At 38.8% G+C, this 17,904-nt stretch overlaps 1 protein-coding gene across 1 annotated transcript in view; it reads left to right on the top strand.

Annotated features, from left to right (window-relative positions):
• The window catches only part of MATCAP2 (microtubule associated tyrosine carboxypeptidase 2), a 28,863-nt gene that overhangs the window by 967 nt on the left and 9,992 nt on the right, over positions 1-17,904 (top strand). Inside the window, exons 2-3 of the mRNA XM_058038427.1 lie at positions 6,703-7,352; positions 15,694-15,837. Of these exons, the coding sequence (XP_057894410.1) occupies positions 6,703-7,352; positions 15,694-15,837 (794 nt within the window). The remainder of the gene's footprint in view (positions 1-6,702; positions 7,353-15,693; positions 15,838-17,904) is intronic.

The following is a 17,904-nucleotide window of genomic DNA, read 5'->3' as shown; positions in this document are numbered from 1 at the left end:
GATCGATCAGAGCAACCCTGGAGATACGCAATAGCCACTGCAATCTGAAAGGATGAGGTTTTGTGAACAGTAGTTATTTTTAGTCCATATCCTTCCATCAAATATTTCTGACTGCACCTGTATTGCAGAAGAAGCCAGAGACCTGCTTGGATGAGAGTTTCATCCTGTGCAGGTCTTCCTGCACAGGATGAAATCAGTGTTCTGTGATTATAATCCTGAGTTTATTACATCAGTAGGAGTTTGTTGTTTGATTTCATTAGAGCCAAGTCTTCCCTTTTATTGATTATTACTGTGCCCATGTAATTTAATTTGAAGGGCCCGAATTTGGAGTCAGTTACATAATACTGTATTTCAATATAGAAGTAAACGTGCAGAAAACTGCATGCGAGTAGTTTTCTTTTTTTTTTTCTTTTTTTTTTCTTTTTTTAGGGTAGAAAGAGTACATCTCAAATAGCATTGTCATTTTAAAGAAGAAAATCCAAACTGCCAATCATCCCTAAAAATGCAGAGTTACTTATGAACACTGACAGCTAATTAATCAGATATACAAATTAGCTGATAGCTGAAACCTGCCCTTGGTTTTGAAGCTCAGAATTAAAAGCTGGATGACAGATAACACCTTTACAGGAGAAAAGTAAATAGGTGGATATTTTTGGGTGGGGGAAAAAAAAAAGAGTCTTAGATGTAAAAGGTCCCAATATCATACAGGCTCTAGTTAATAATTAAGATGCTTGTGAAAATAGAAAGTAACTCAATGTCAGTGTTTTTACAGAAACTCATTGCCTAATTCTGCTGTTAATCCATGTTCAATCATAGACAAAGCTTCCAGTGCATTCTAGTTCAAGTTGCATGACAGCTTCTGTTCAAAACTGGAGTGTTTTTAAACTTTAAAGGGGTTTCCAGTGGTGAGGAAATAGAATATAGGATTGTGGGGAGATTCAGTTATGCCACAAATACAAGCCTGTAGTGTTTGAGAGGCAGTGGAACATGATAGGTTCATATACAACACTTTATGTTGCCTGCTTTTTTTCTGAATATTCTTTCTATAACCCTCTGCACAGACAAACCATACAGTCTGGAGCCCATAAACCGCAGGGTGTTGTGAATCTATTCAAATTTTCTGAATATTTGAGATAAACATTTCTTTGTAATGTAATTGTACCTTTGCACAGTGTGTCAAAGGAAGAATCTTACTTGTCACATCTGTGTAGTTCCTTCTCATCTCACAGTTTCAAACTTAACTATTGCTTGTAAATAGATCACATACATTGTTTGCATTCCTATAAATTTAAAGGTTCAAGTCAGCCTTGAAATGATTTCTGATTTTGAGCAAAAAGAAACTCAGCCATATTCTAACATGGTAATGGTAATGTTAAAAACAGAAGTAGTGGCTCAGACCATTACATCCCAAGGATAGGAGCAAGCTCTCCATGAACATGTTTGCTGAGCACCTTAGTGCAGTTTGGACAGGATTTGCTCACTGTGCATATATAACCTGAGTGACAGCAGCTCGAAAACTGCAGGAGCTCTCTGCTATTTTAGAGCCAGGCTAGCCAGACAGAGATATCCGTGCCACAAATACCTGTCATTAACCTCATTCCACCTATGGAACAGGTATTTAAGAAGCTGCTTGGATAGTAGTTGCCCTGTAGTCTAGAGGAAGATATTATTTATACAACACCTCCAAAGGCCAGAAAAATGCTTACACTGGGATTTTACTATGCATATTATTGACTTATTAACTCAATCCATCAGTTTCTAAAGGACAGAGACCAATAATATGACCTGGCTCCTAAATATAGCATAAAAATCTAACATTTTATTCTAACAAATAACCTCTGACAAGATCAGGCAGTGTCTGCAGTGATGCAAGGCTCCAGGTTAGTGACTGGGATGCAATTTATACATAGAATGTGTTTCATAAGTGCAGAATTGTTGTGAAATTTGTGGTTCCCACATATTCTCTGTTAGCACTCATGGACTCCCTTTTCCTGTACTGCTGTGACACTGGAATAGCTACCTGTGTATAGATTGAAGTTACAGATAAAACTCCTCTTTCTGCAAAATGAAGCCTGTGGTATTTTGAATTGTTCTGTGACATGTAGTGCACTTGTGTCTGCAGGATGGAGTAAGTCCAGTACTGCCAGTTCCAACTGATCTCTTGACAATGATGGGATTTTGGCTAGGGCACAACCTGCTCTCTTGTGAGATTCTTTAGACTCACAGGGGTAGTTGTCTTTGGCTGGCTGGCTGCCCTGATAGCCCAGCTTATGGGACTGCAGACATTGAACACCATTGCACTCAAGAGTGGTAGAGATCTACTCTTTAAGCCCAAGACCGAACCAAGTTGCCATTAACAGGAGTGTTTTCTGTTCTTTGGTACCCTAAATTGTGACAAAACAGGGACAGGCAGCCCTTCTGTCCCCTCCTTGCTTATCCCTTGCCATCACATTGCACTCCCAATGAGGCAGATTGTTGCATGTAATATTTCACCTGTGTCTCTAGGACCATGTTTTTATTAGTGTTGTTGCAGAAAGGAACAAGATAGAAATAAATGGAAGTAAACAGGATAGAGAGAATTTTTTAGGAAGAGACTGTATTAGTTTTGTTGTGGGTTTCGGGGTTTTTTTTTTTTTGATTGCTGAAGGGCTTGTGGCTTTGTGACTGTTGAGTATTAGGAAGTGAGAACAATGAAAAGAATCCTGGTACATAAATTACATGAGGGAGATTCTCAAAGGTAACTAGAGCCCGGGGCATGTGTTCTTTGACAGTTTTCTACTGGAAAAACAGAAGTAAGTCAAGTCAGGAAATTCAGATTTGTACTTCTCAGAACACATGTAGCACATGTAGATGAAATACAAAAGATAAAACCTGTGGGATCTGTAGTGTGATATCTGTATTCTGGTATGCAGGGTAGCGTTCTACCATAGCATGGTGGTTTTCAATTTGCCTTTTTCATATCTTTTAGAAATAATCTGTCCAATGGTATCCAGAATTTAAAAGCTGGGAATCACTGCTAAGCAATCCATGCAATTAATCTGGGTTGATAATCCATTCCAACTGGCTACTTTATAGCAGCACAGTATCTCAGTACTTTTTGTAATACTCAAGCAGGTTTTCAAGAGGCAGTGAATTTTTGTGCAATGAATTTGTTTTATATTGAGAATACTAGACCTCTTTTTCAATCACCAGACATTGCTAGTCATTAGAAACCCTTGGATGTAGTAAGTCAAGTTTTCTAGAAGACGGTATATTCTTAATTTGGTTGATGCTGTCCGATTTACAGATGTGAGTTTAAAATATGTTATAGCTTAAACAAATGTACTAGAGAAAGGATTTTAAATTTGGTGTTTGGCAACATGATTTTGACATAGTCTCAAATATTTTTTTCTCATTTATTTGGTTATGATGATCAGAAGACCTGTACAAAATTTTGGAATAGCAGTTAAATGAGTTCTGTGAAAACTACTTTGTTGTCTATTATAATATTTCAAATGTGCCAGATTACCTGTTGATTCTAGGTTTCAAGCACAAATAGGCATGGAACAGTATCCTTTAGTCAGAAGAAAATTAAGGACACCCACCCTTAGTTTGGCAGCTGAAAAATCACTTTGCTACGAGATTGCGCTTATAGAGTAACTACAGATTGGGAACAACTATTTTTGATATCAGCCATGTGCATGTGAAACCTGCCAGTGCATGTTCAGCACTCAGCCACCATTTGTGACACTTCAGGAAAATTCTGACTTAGGGTGTTCAGTGATTGTCTACATATAAAAGCATTTATTACTGGCCAGCTGTACCTCTTAGCTCTAACAGCTTGCTGTCACGGGTTTTTTGTATTAGATTGACACAAGCTTTGGGGGAGGGAGGCAATGGGTAGTTTAAGGTCATTTTGAGTTGTTTCCTTGAATTAAATTTCTATTTCTTTTTTATTTATCATTTCTTAGATACTTGTGTGATATTAGTTCTAATTGTTCCATTACAGCAGAAATTTAAGGCTTCTATATTCTTTGTGGCTTTTAAGAGCTGGTTAATAGAGAAGGTGAAACATTAATGCCTCTGGTATCATGTTATTTCTTTGTCTATATTTTAAGAAGTAGCTGTGTATTTCCCAACTCCATTTTTGTCTACCTAAGCAAAGTTATGTGCTCAGAAATTTAATGTGTTCAGACATTCTGGAAACCTTAGTTTTCACTTACCCTTCTTAAAAGTAAGGATTCTCATACTGTAGCTGTTGATACAGGTCTGAAGTCAGTCTCAAAGACCAGAAAATATGATCATGGTCATCCCATTCTGTTATCCAAAAAATGCGTCTCTCTTATGTATTTAGTTTGAAGTTGTTCTCCTTGTGATGGGGAACTGTGGTTTCTCACCACGACAGCTCATGGGAGAGCAGGATAAGCCATGTAGGCAGGTTGTCACGTATGTGATGAGAATGATCTGACAGAATTTGAACAGGAATGCCAAGGAGCATGCTCCTATGCCAAGCATGGAAAGAGGATTCACAGACTTAGGATGGAAGAAAACTGAGTTTGCATAGGATACACGTGCTTTAGTGAAGGGGAATAATCTAATGCTTCTACCTCTCTTCTTTCCAGTGGAGAAAACACCCTGGCTGCAGATCACTCATCACATGTTCATGCAAACTGGATCTCTGGTCTTTTTGGTTTTTAGGGCAGGATGTTTGGGAGAGCTGAGGAACACAGGTTGATATGGAACTGACAGAGGTCCAACAGCATGAAATACATTGTCATCATTCTTATGTTGGGAGCAAAACTGAATTTTACTGTGAAAATAAATCCGAAATTAAGCCACTGTTGATTTTTTTTTCCACTTTGGAGGCATTTAATGATCTCTTGCTGCTCTTACTTTCAGAGTATAATTACTGTATGTAAAGTAATTACAGTTCAACTACATATTACTGGGGGATGAAGCTCAAATCCCTTTTGCAGGCTTTAATCATACCACAGCCGTATCTCCTATTCTGTGAATCTTTTTTTTTTTTAGGTACAGAAGTAGGAAATATTTCTCTGTGGCACAGTTTATTTGTACGTGTAGTTTCAGCTCACCTAATGTTCTGGGAAGAACTGGTTGTCAAGAGGAGGGGTTAGAACCAGTGAAGTGAGGTCACTTCTCTCTAACAAGCCAGCACAAATGTTAAATTCAGTTTTAATCCTCAATGACTTATCTGTGCAGCCGGTTTGCACCAGGGACCAGTCTTCCCCAAAGGCTATGCCAGGGGTCAGAGCAAGAAAGAATGGTTCACTCTAATTAAAGAAACCTTATTTGCTTCTTGCACTTAGTTTCTTTTCAAGTGTTTTTTTTAAGCCAGCTGTTATGGTAGAACAACTTTGATTAGATGAAACACACACTATTGTCTTGAGGCCTTTCAGGAGTGTAGCTAGCTGATCTCTCCTGCCTCTCCAAATATAGCTTATTGTCTGTATTAAGACTGAAACTGTATTAACACATGAAACTGAAGTCTTTTAAACATCTATTACTATCCATATACTGTTGAAAATTGTTTAGAGTGGTTGGCCCTTTCTAATATTCACACCCTTTTCTGAGAGTAAACTCTGTGAATCAGATTTTGCAGATGAGATCACACCAGACTGCTTGTATCGCAGCACAGATCCCTGTGGGACTGCACTGTAAACACTGCTCACATGCTCCTAGGCAGTTTCCTATTTTTTTAAGTTATTCTCTGTCCTTACAGAAAGCCTTCCTTGCATGATAAAGATCACTCAGCTCAAAACTATACATTTGTTAATGTAGCAGTAAATGTTTGTGAAGTCCTGCAGAGTCTTTTTTATAACAGCTAAGTTCTTGCCTGCCAGCAGTGTAGTTGTGCTTTGTGAAAAATGCATGTATTTTATGACTGGCTTTTTGCAAATATTAAAATTAATATTATATGTGTTGTGTTAGAAAGTAATGCTGTATTGATTCTCTTAAGTAGTGTGTAAAATATAGTTTTAGGTTCTAAAAAATGTTAAAATAGAAACTATGCTATGCTATGTAGGATCATTTTTTTAAGAAAGGACTTTCAGCGAGATAGCAGCCATAGGACACCTAAATCTTTCAGAGAGAAATAATTTGTTGTCCTCTTATCAGAAGAAACTGAACTTCTTCCCACCTCGAAGGCGCTGTTCGGATTCAGAGGAAGAAGTTGACGATGACCAGACAGAATCCTCTCCTTGAATGGAATTTATGCATCATGTATGAAGTGTATGAATATGCAACAGGCTATTGCTTTTAGGGGTTAATCCTTTGTTAACGTGTGTCCTTTTTCGGGCTCATGCTGCCCAGAAAAAGGTACCCGGACGTCCGTAACTCTTTGTTTCTATTGTCTCATATTGTCCTAATTCAAATTGTCCAAATTATTATTACTCTAATTGTATTACTATTTTATAACCATTTTATTAAACTTCTAAAATTTTAAAAACAAGTGATTAGCGTTTTTCACACACATGGAGATGCAGGCATAAAACTCTAGTTTAGCTGGACCTTACAAGTCCAGTCTAATTGTTCAAAAGTGATATACACACCCTTATGCCTAGAAGTCAAGATTAATGTGACGTGACTGCAGTTAAGACATTTTGTGTTTCCTTTATGTTGCAGTTTTTACTCCTTAAGATTAGTTTCACTTTGTGAAAATCAAGTTTGTCCTCATTATTTCCTTTTTTTTCCCCCTAAACGCAGAAAAACTTCACTGGCCTAAGACAGAGCTTTCTAGGAAATCAGTCCTGAGTCTGGAAGTACATAAACTGAACCTTAACAATGAAAACAGCCTCCAGCATCCTCCTTCTGGCATCCTTAAGGACATTTTCACAACAGGAACCAGCAGCTACAACGTCCTTCTGCAGAGCAAAGAGGAGAAGAAGCACCACGCTCAGAAGCAGCCGTCCTCGCACCACAGGAAGCACCGGCGAGCCGCCGCCAAGCGGCCCTGCAGCCCGCGGGGCAGCCGCGGGAGGGCGCCGCTGTCGCTGCCGGCCGGGCGGCGCTGCGGGCCCCGGCAGCCGCCGCCGCTGCTCCCCAATGGCCCCGCGGCCGCCGCCCTCAGCAGCGCCCCGGCCCCGCCGGCCCGGCCCCGCAGCAGGGCTAAGAAGCACTCCCCCCTCGCAAAGCCAAAGCAGGCCCCGGCCTCCAGAGGCCACGGGCAGGAAGGCGAGGCCGCTGGGCAGAAGCTGTGTTTGCTGACTGCGATCAAGCCGTCCAACGTGGAGAAAGAGAAGGTCAAGTTTTTCGACTCGGATTTCACGTACAATCCTCAGTTTGAATATGAAAACCCTGCTCTGCCAAATGTGTTAGCTAAGCACAGCCATGCGTCCGACAGATTTCTTAAGCAGGTAGAGTTGCTTTTACTCCCCTCCATTTCCATTGATTATTTCTTCCTACACCTACCTGATATTTGGCTTTGTTTGTGGCAAGTAATTTCTCCTTATTCTCCCCGTGTCACAGACATCTTCTATGAAAAATCCTTTCCTTAGGATTTTTCCTCCCGAGAAGCTGAGAGGCCTCAGGAGCAAAATGTAAACATTGATTATCTGTTGCTGTGGAATGTAACAGGTGGATCTGTGATTGGTCTCATGTGGTTGTTTCTAATTAATGGCCAGTCACAGTCAGCTGGCTCGGACTCTCTGTCCGAGACACAAGCCTTTGTTATTCATTCCTTCTTTTTCTATTCTTAGCTAGCCTTCTGATGAAATAGTTTCTTCTGTTCTTTTAGTGTAGTTTTAATATAATATATATCATAAAATAATAAATCAAACCTTCTGAAACATGAAGTTAGATCCTCATCTCTTCCATCATCCTCAGACCCCTGTGAACACTGTCACGCCCCTGCTCTTTGAAACATGCATCAAAGATGAGAATGCACTAGTAGAACTGAAATAAAATCTTATTAATTAAAAAAAATTAAAACCTTTCTGAAATTTACAGGATTTTAAGGGATTAAGGCACAGCTCCTTCTAAATGGGTTTACGTGAAACATAATTTAAAGCAAGAAAGTTTTTGTAGGCAATGAAGCAGGATCCAGTAGAGGAAAAATACAATGCCTAAACAGGCAGAGGAATAAGGCAGCACAGAAATCCTGCCAATCCTCTTGGTGACACAGGGATTGAGAGGGGATAGCAATTATTTGAGGTCATAGTTATTGGATAAGCATATGTTGATGTTACTTGTTTTAATCAACTTTGAAAGGGTATTTGGATATACATTAGACTCAGTCAAACAGCTGCCAAATTCCATTCCAGAGAGAGGTAAATGTTAAGAAGACAGTTTTGGTTTTTCATAACTTGCAGCCACACTGGTAACATAGCTACAGACATTCCCATTCTATGTAACTGCCTTGGCTTCCTACCTGAATTACAAAAAACCTAAACAGCAAAAGCCCTGCTTTTAACTTTGACCTAAGTGACAAAACCCAGTGCTTATCTGTACAGTAGCAGTATTCTTCCCACTTTTGCTATTTTTAAGTGGTTTAGAAGATTTTTTAATTTTAAATGGTTTAGATCTTATTTAGGTCTGACAAGCTTTTCTAAACCGAGACTCTTATGTATTCAAGTGATACTTAACTTGGGAAGACATCCTGCCATTCCATGAGTTTCACTTCTTTGTGATATGAATATTTCACTTAAAACTAAAATTCCTGGTGGCAAAGATACAGGAATTAAAAGGGCTAGGGAATGTAAGAACTCATCCCTGACTTGTGAACAGACTGATATTTTTTTTCTTCTTCTAAATCAAAGAATGTACAAAAGTGTTGTTACCCATTACGTCATTGTATTGACGGTCTCCATTTTCGCACTGAAAATGTCTGTATATTTTAACAACTCAGTTTCTGCATTTTCATTAAAAATTTATTTTCTCTATGAGAAAAGGGAACAGCTGTTCTGTTCTTAAAATCATATTCCATACTTCCAAACAGTGAACTAAATTGTAATGACACAAATAAAACTACTCCTTGACTAGAGCTTTTTAATAAGTTTTCCTTTGATTTTTTTAGCAATATTAGCAACATAAACGACAGCAAATCAGCAGCTACTGATTTGAAAAACTGAGTTTAATACAGATTATCCCTTTTAGCATGGGCTAGCAGAGCCTTGGAAGTCCTTTTATGCATGATGATTTTCTTGTCTTTGGTTTACCCTTCTTTTAACAAACACCCATAAGTGTAAATATTGACTATTTTAAGAATTAATGATTCCTCAATATTTTTCTAACTCTACCATTTTCCCTGTCCGTAAAAAGTATGGGAAAATAAAGGCCCTGTAACAACTTTATAAAAGGCAGTAAAGGATTTAACATTCAAGGAAGGATATTTCTGCCAGTTAACAAGAAATATGTAAATTGTTTCACAAGATCTAGTTTGAGTCACTAGAAAAGCATGTATTCAAAGTTCAGCTCCTAAAAATACCAAACAAAAATACCTTGCACTTAAAAATCCCAAACCAGCAGCTTTAACTCATCTCCAAGCCCAGCAGGTGTCACTCTCTCTCTTTTATCTACAACTAGCTTTAGAAATTTTCATCTCCACGCAAATTTGAATTTAATTTCATGCAAATTTACTACCCAGAAAAAGAAGCATTAATCAAAAATTTTAATCAGGAAGTATTGTGGGAGCACTTGCTTTTCCTCATTGCTATTTTTTTTTTCAGGCAGATTTTACTTGTCAGAAGAAACACGTAGGTATCTTACAGGAAGTTCAGAAAGGATGACTTCAGTTGCAAAAAAAGTACTCACAGTGTCAAGAGCTGGGTCTGCAGTAAAAATGCAACTGTGTGTAGTCATCCTTTTGCTACAAGAAGGTTCAGTTCAGTTTTGTTGGGTTTTTTTTGTTTGGAAGCATATTTGCCTTCTGTTTATTGCTCCACTTATTTTAGAAAGCCTTGGTAACTGTGAATAGTTATTCCTATTTTTTTTCTATACAAGGTGCTCATGGCAACTTACACTTGCTTGCTCTTTTATGAGTAAAAAGCTGTAAACCCAGGTCTTACTGACTGAACCCACCATGTTTATAGGGGGCTTTTAGGATACTTAAGCAAAATGAGCCCAAAACCTGACATTTCAGAATTTTAGGAAGTTTTTCAGTCATCTCAGAAATCTTTTTACCCACAGCTGTGCATAGCCTGCTAGGACATTGAGACAGATTGTGTTTTCTTATTGCCCTTTCTGCATTTGTGCATGTCTATGAAATTGGTTAATACAGCGTTACTGAAATATGTCTGGAAGACAAATCACACTCTGCCCCATTTATTTACTTTTTTTTAAAGGCAAAGAGCACTGAAAGTTTACAAACCATTAACCCAGCAGTGCTGCAGTGGGGAGCACACTTGTGAGCACCCTCTTTACCCCCTGCCTCTGCTTAAATCAGAGCTTTTAAAGCTTGGGCACAGCCCAACCCTTCTATTGATTGACTTTTCACAGACATAGAGAAAACATTTTTGAGTTAGTAATGCATTTGAAAAATGCTAGTTTTAGTGTCTTCCTTCTCATATGGTATTCTGGTTTTTTCTCCATATATACATTATGATATTTTCTTCATAATAAGTATGTTCATGAGTCACACAATACAGTGCCTTTAGGGAAGTGAACTGGAGAATAGAAAATAGCATGCAGATTTGCACTCTTCAGAAGGATTAACATATCTGGTATTACAGAAGTTAATTTTCTTACCACTGTGTTTCAAGGTCACTGCAGCAGCTCTGTGCTCTAGAAGTTTTCTGGCTCAAACTACTTATCCCTCATTGTGAAATTTCTTAGCCCTCAAAGCGTTTGTTATTTCTGCTCAGATGCTAGAGGTGGCAATATTTAGAAATAGTTGTTCCCAGTGTTTGCAGAGCAGATGAACTTAACAGTTACAATTTGCTGAACCAAAACCAGCAAGTTGTAATTTTAGGGACCCTGTTTCTTTGAATTGTACATGACAGCAAGAATTGTATTTCTGTATACATTAAAAAAAAAAAAAAAAACAAAACAAAAAAAAAAAACAAAAAAAAAAAAACAAAAAAAACAAAAAACCCCCAACCATTTCATCAGATGAGTGATCCTCCCACAAAAGAGTTATACATTCTCTTCCCTTGCTATACATACAAGTATAGCAGTTTTAAAGTCATAAATAAACCAGTTACACCACATTGCAAGTGTTTGTGTGACACCTTTTAAGGCAATAATAAAAGTGGCCTACAATTAGCAAATTTATCAGATGTTGGGGAAAAAAAATCTTGGTGGAGCAGGAAGGCTAAGCAACATGGTATTCAACACTGAGTAATCCTTTGCTATGTCCAAGTGATGTCACAGCTGAAGCATGTGGAAGATTCAAGGACACGACACTGTCTGTATAAAGCACATAATTGTAAAACACCTCATTCTGCACTAGTAACAAATTCCCCTGCTAACTAGGATTTATGGATAAGGTGTGCTAATACATAACACAAAGCATGGCAGGCCATCCAAGTGGCACAGGTTCTCAGGGTCTGACACAAACAGCTCTCTTCCCCTAGAAGGGACTAATAGATCACTTCTGGTGATACCACAGTGGGAAGATAGCTTTACTTCAGAGCACAGTCTCACACAAAAACCCAGTGAGTATTAACTTCAAATTCTTTACAAAGTAATTTAAAAGTTTTTAATTGAAAATATTTCTACCAGCTCTAAATTACTTAAATGTGACCATTATACCACTAAGAGCAAGCATGCAGAAGAAAAACCCCTATAAACACTAAATAAAACCCCAAATACTACAGCCTGAGCAGACTAGAAATGGATACTGACCTTCCTCCCTCCATTCCTCTTGACCCAAACAGCCACCATTTTATGGCTGTTGATTAAACTCACAAGCTCAGCCTGGTACTAAATGTTACCTAATGATGCACCTTGGAAGCTTTTTTCTCCCCAGCAGATAAGTTATGCAGGAAGAAGAGCAATGGTGTGTGTCTACCTTATCTGTCTTACAAATCTGTAGCAGAGATTGCAACTCCTTTGCAGCAGAACTAAATGTAGGATGAGCTGACTCAAATAGGGAGCTGTCTCCTGGATCACTGGGACCCTTCTCTGACTTGCTTGCCTCACACTACTCATAAGAAGTCTTATCAGTACATATCTCTACAATAACTCTCAACCATTGAGCTGAGTTGCTGGACAGGGTGATTTGAGATTCAGAGACCTACTTGGCTGTAAATAATTTGTTCTAAAAAGCCAACACCACCGTAACCTAATCCATTCAGTGAAACAGCCTTGTCTTGCTCTTGTTCGTGCTTCTGTGTCATTGCTTTCTTGAGCATCAGTAGAGTTTGCTGTGCAAGGGGGTTTGTCTTACGAGTGCTATGTCTTTTGGCACTCTTTGGTAGTGATCAGAGGGATAAGCAGACATTTTAGGTAATATTGAAAAGAACAGGAATTATTACTCCTAACCAGTAACCTGGTACAGCCACATAGTTCTTCTTTTCTTCCATTTTTTCACTTGTTGCTGAAGAGTTCACAGTTTGGCCTTAGGAAGTGCAGCAGTACCAGTGTTCTGCTGGTCCAGAGGCTGGAAAATTAGCTCACAGTTGGATGCTGCAGTAGGCAGCAGCTGGCATGCTGGTCTGGATTTTCCCCTTTCCCAGCAAGTTCTTGCAACAGCTGACTGAGTTATCTCACCTTGGAGGCAGGTGCAGAATCCCAAATTAAGGGCTTGGTGTTGTAGTCAGTGCCTGGAAACCAAACATTTCCCAAACCATTTCCCTTCTGGAACCACCCCCAGCAGGAGTGGTTGTGGCAAGAAATGTCCAAACCAGGAGCATCACTGGGGATGGGGCTCACCCCAGTGTCAGGGCCATCTGCCACTCCCTAGGGATTTGTGTGCAATGTGTCTGTGTGTGAAGGCTCTCCCTGTTGTTTCAGTGCTTCCAGAGCCACACCTGCCCACTTGGAAAGAATTCTTGGGACTTTTTTCTGTTTCACTTGAAACAGAGTCAAGAGAGAAGGTGATATAGGGGTGAGCACCCTTCTTAGTAATCTCTGAATATCTGTTCAGCAAAGAGGAGGTTTAAGCTTAACAACTTTCTCAGTATGCAGGAGCTCAAACTTGCAACACATATCTGGATGTGGATGGAATGGCAGGATGTGGGTTACCTAGTGTGGCACATGAAGAAGTTTCCCCTTGAAGCTGTGAACTCTGTCAGGTTGAGGTAGGAGAGGTTGGAGTGGGTCTGTGTTTCTTGAGGAGGACCTGTGTCTGAGAACCTGCTGTTTGTATTGTGTTGTTGATTCAAGTGTCTCACAGCATTTAGGAAAGTTTCAATAGCCCAGGAAGGTTAGGAAGAGTTAGAACTTGGGTCTCCTGACTCCCAAAATCATGCTGCCTTCTGTAGCCCAGAGGTCTCAGCTCCAGGGACTTTGCTGTTACAGACAGCCAGGCAGGAGGTTTGATGTGTTCAGTGCTCATTTTCTCACTGTTCATTGTGATGAGGTGGTTTTAGAAAACGCCTGCACTCCAGCTAAGGTTGGAGAGTCCTCTGAGATTTCACAGACTTCACAGAACCACTAGGCTGGAAGAGACCTTATAAAGATCATTGAGTCAAACCCATTCCCTCACACCTCAACTAAACCATGGCACTGAGTGCCACATCCAGTCTTTCCTTAAACACATCCAGGGATGGTGACTCCACCACCTCCCTGGGCAGACCATTCCAGAACTTTATCACCCTTTCTGTAAAAAATTCTTCCTAATATCCAGCCTGTATTTCCCCGGATGCACCTTGAGACTGTGTCCTCTGGTTCTGTCAGTTGCTGCCTGGAGAAAGAGACCAACCCCCACCTGACTACAGCCACCTTTCAGGGAGTTGTAGAGAGTTATAAGGTCACCTCTGAGTTCATTTCAAACAAATTTAGGCATCCTAGAATTTAAGTGGGTACTTAGTGTTTAGTCCTGTAGATTTAATTGAAATTTAACATCAACAAGTTGTGAAGACAAATTTCATGCTGGAAGGTTGATTGACAGATGGCTTCTTCCAGAGTGAACAAATGAAGTTAATTAATTGTTCATAGAAACCCAATATTCCAAACAACTAGTAGGTGACATAAATATCTTAAGGATCTGGCACCTGGCAAAGGAGACTGAAGAACTGTTATCATGAATTGTTCAGGCTGCTGGCTGAGAATAAACTTTCTGGGAAAAGGGTGGGAATATTTAGCTTGCTTCTTTAACCAAGAATTTTGTATAAGTCAGGCAAATGCCTCAGAATGTGCAGACACTAAAAGAATTATAAAACAGACAATGTTTTGAGAAGTTAAAATTCATAGGTAATTTTAAAAAGTTTATAGGGAAAAAAACTGGTTTGGAAAAAGATACAAGACAAAGAAATACTGATCATTAGGTGCAATGTTTCTTTGGCATTCAGGTAAGTGACATCTCCTTCATCAAAGAGCTATTAGACTTTAAGGATATGTCTAGCTGTCATTTGTGGGTTTCAGTATCAATTACTCAGGGTTGATTAGTTTCAACTTGAAAAACATTAGAGAAGGATTGTTGGTAGCTGTGAAAGATAAAAAATTAATCCAATTTTTGTGAAAAATCAGTCAACCTGCCAATGTCAGAATTTACATAGCTGTAGACAAATGCATTTATGAAGGGATATAAGTGTATAGTGTAAAAAGAGATTCAGTCTACAAGATTTTCACCTTTTAATGTTAGTGGTATTTTCTTAGCAAGAACATTAATTTTTTAAGGTAGTGCCAGGAGCTTCTCTTATCAAGTCTCTGAAAAAAACTATTCCCTGTAGCTGGACTGTTGCAGGGAAAGGAGTTATTCCATACCACATTTTCTTTTAAGGTATGTAATGATGTGCTGGAAAGAAGATAACTAGGGATGAGCATTTCACACCCCATCAATAAAATCTTCAATATGCATAGTCCAGATCATGGTTATGGGCATTGTGCTGAGCTTTGCTCAAGGGAACTTCTTCTAGCAGCAATTCATAGGGAAATTGTTGGTACTGCTCTATTTATCTCATGAAATAGGCCTTCATTTTGGGGGGTTTTAAAAAAGTACTGTGGTTTAAATGAAAAGTTTAAATGAAAGTTCTGTAAATAAAAGTTCCTGCTCTCTCTCCTCCTTTCTCACCCAGACACCCATGGTACAAGGGATTTTATTGTAAGGAGACATTTTTGGTAGAGATATTATTGTTAAAATTATAGTTACACATCTGCTTAATCAGTGTTCTTAAATTAGAACATGCCAAGAAATGAAGCGAGATGATAGTAATAGTTGATCTTTTTCAAATTTTTTGGAAAAACATAAAAAGAAACAAGCTGTCAAACTGCAAATGTCCTGGAGACCTGTTACATCTGTTTTACAAGGCAGTTGTGCAACATTGCCAAAATTAAAGAGAAAATAGGTATTATTTCACTAGACTGATAATCATCTAATCATCACACTGATGTATGTGGGACTAAGATGAGTTGATCAGAATATTTTTTCAGTACTTTGGCATTAATGTACATCTGAAGATGGCATAAATTCATTGTGGAGCGTGTCGGCATGTATTAAATGAGTACAGCCTGTTAGTGAGACTGCCAGTGAGTTAAGAAAAGGAGGATTTTAAACTAAGGAAAAAAGAGAGATTGAGAAGGAGAGAAAGATTACAAGTGTCAGTCTGGCATGGGGATCTTACTGCCCTGATATTCGCTGTTTTTTTCATTTTATAGTCCATTAACATTATGAAGCGGACATTGCAGAAATATGGGAGCTATGAAAAATTTGAACAGGCCACTGGAGGCAGCTTGCTGACCAAAAGTCGTATCTGGAATCACGTCAGGAAGTACATGGTGAAAGAAGGCTGTCTTGGTGAGGTAAGTCCTGCCCTGGATCAGGAAAGAAACACTTGTGTGGACAGACCTTAGACATTGGATGGACCCAAGAGACCATCTGGGAGGCCTTTCCTCCATAATCACAAGAATATTCCTTACATCATACTTTTCTCAGAGCTAAGCCCACTCTAATGTGTGAACAATTGAAACGACACACATTCATTGTGAAGGCTTCAGTCATCTCTCTGAGCCTGTTTCCTGGTTCATATATGCTTGTTCTTAAATTCTCTTCTTTTGGGAGTACCCAAGAACGACACCCTTCCTTCCCTTCTTTTTTCAGCTACTTGGAGACCAGCACATTTCCATTTATTCATCAGTTCTGCCATCTGTTCTCCTGTATCAAATTATTTACACCAAAGGAAAGAGTTAAGAAAAGGCCAAGAAAAATAAGCAGCAGCCCAAGAGAGTGATTTATACGAAGCAACACAAATGAAAGTGACATAAGTGAATAAAAATGTCTGAAAGAACTTGTTGAGTTGGTTTAAGTGCTGTTTTTTCCTGGCTTTAACCATCTAATTTTTAGAGCCCTGTGGAAAAAAAACCTTATTTTCTATATTCAGAATTTTAGAAGACTAGTTTGATGAAGTTACATGAAATTGCTTGGAAAAGTCAGATGAAATTGAATGTATAAAAAAGGGATTAATCCAAATGAAATCATCAGATGACAGAGTCAAAGACTTGGATGAGATCACTGGCAGTGATCAGGAGGAGTCTGGAATCATAAGGCAAAAATTAATTTCCCAGAACCTAGGTTTAATTGGTAAACATAATATTATTAGAAGAAACTGCCAAACTCATCACACATTTTTGTGAGATAATGATTTGACAGTGGTAACCAGACTTTACCTGGGTTTATAAGCATGGGATTAATAAACTACAGTTTAGAGCAAGCAGAAAAAAATGTATGTTTTGTCTTTTCTTGTACTTTTATCTCCCTCTTCATTTTTGGCCTGGTTTGACTTCATGGCAACTGGATCATACATCCTCATCCAGCAGCCCATGTCCTTCTTAATGAAATGCTTCACTTTTTCTGTGAAAATGGGGTTAATACTTCATGCTTAGGATGGTCTAAAATATTAAAATACTCTCTTCAGCTGAAGAGGTGTTAATAAAGCTAAGTGGCACTTGTCCTTTAAATCTAAATGCTTTGGGATTTACCTTTTTTCCTGCCTCTTAAATGCAAGTTTTGTGGGACTGATGGTTTGCTGTTGAACTTGAAGCTGAGGGTGAGTTTTGAGTACAGGGAGGTGTTATATTCATGCCTTTGATCTCTGGGTCCTTTTTTTTTGGATACTAAAAAAGTAATCTTTCTTTAAAGTTGTCTCCCTTGTACTCTTCTGAGCAGTACTGTTCCATTAGGCTTTACATGAAGAGGGAAAGGTGCTTAGTCTTTAACAAAGAGTTTCACTTTTCCCTCGCAGTCACTTGTTTAAAAAGGCTTTTTTAAGTCAAATAATACATCAATATGCATTAGTTTCCTTCTCTGCCAGTTTTTGTTTTTATTACCAGTTTTCCAAGAGAGAACAGGAAAGCAAGAGCTATTCTGCTGTGTAGAACAAAACAATGCCAGTATTTCAATATTTCATGTAACAGGAGAAAATGTACACAGTATTTCCCTCTCTCATTCAAGTGGCTTTAGAATTGCAACTGAAATGCATTCAGACAACTAATTATATCGATACCTAGTCAATTTATGTGTTCTTGTCTAGTATTTTTCAGTTCTCAGTAATACTAAGATAATTCAACACAGGTCAAAAACTGGTATTTTCTCTAATTTATTGTGCATGCAATTGCTCCCTGCCCTCTGAGTCTAGTCAGTGTTCCCATACTAAATTTTTCAGTCTTACTTTGGTCTATGTTCACCCTTACTCACCCCATAAAGTCTGAGCTTCTGTCAGTAGCCCAGGTGAGCAGGATAAACTCATTCCGAAGGCTCTCTCAGGTGACCGCTGATCGCAAGATAGAGTTGTGGAGGGTAAGGGACCAAAGAGACATGAAATAATGGAAGAGCCAGAGGAAAAAGCAGGATCAGGAGTGAAAAGAGAGCTT

Source organism: Melospiza georgiana, chromosome 1 (genome assembly GCF_028018845.1).
Source record: "Melospiza georgiana isolate bMelGeo1 chromosome 1, bMelGeo1.pri, whole genome shotgun sequence".
Taxonomy (NCBI): domain Eukaryota; kingdom Metazoa; phylum Chordata; class Aves; order Passeriformes; family Passerellidae; genus Melospiza; species Melospiza georgiana.
The sequence above is the reverse complement of the archived record's forward strand: the minus strand, read 5'-3'. Positions and strand labels throughout refer to the sequence as shown.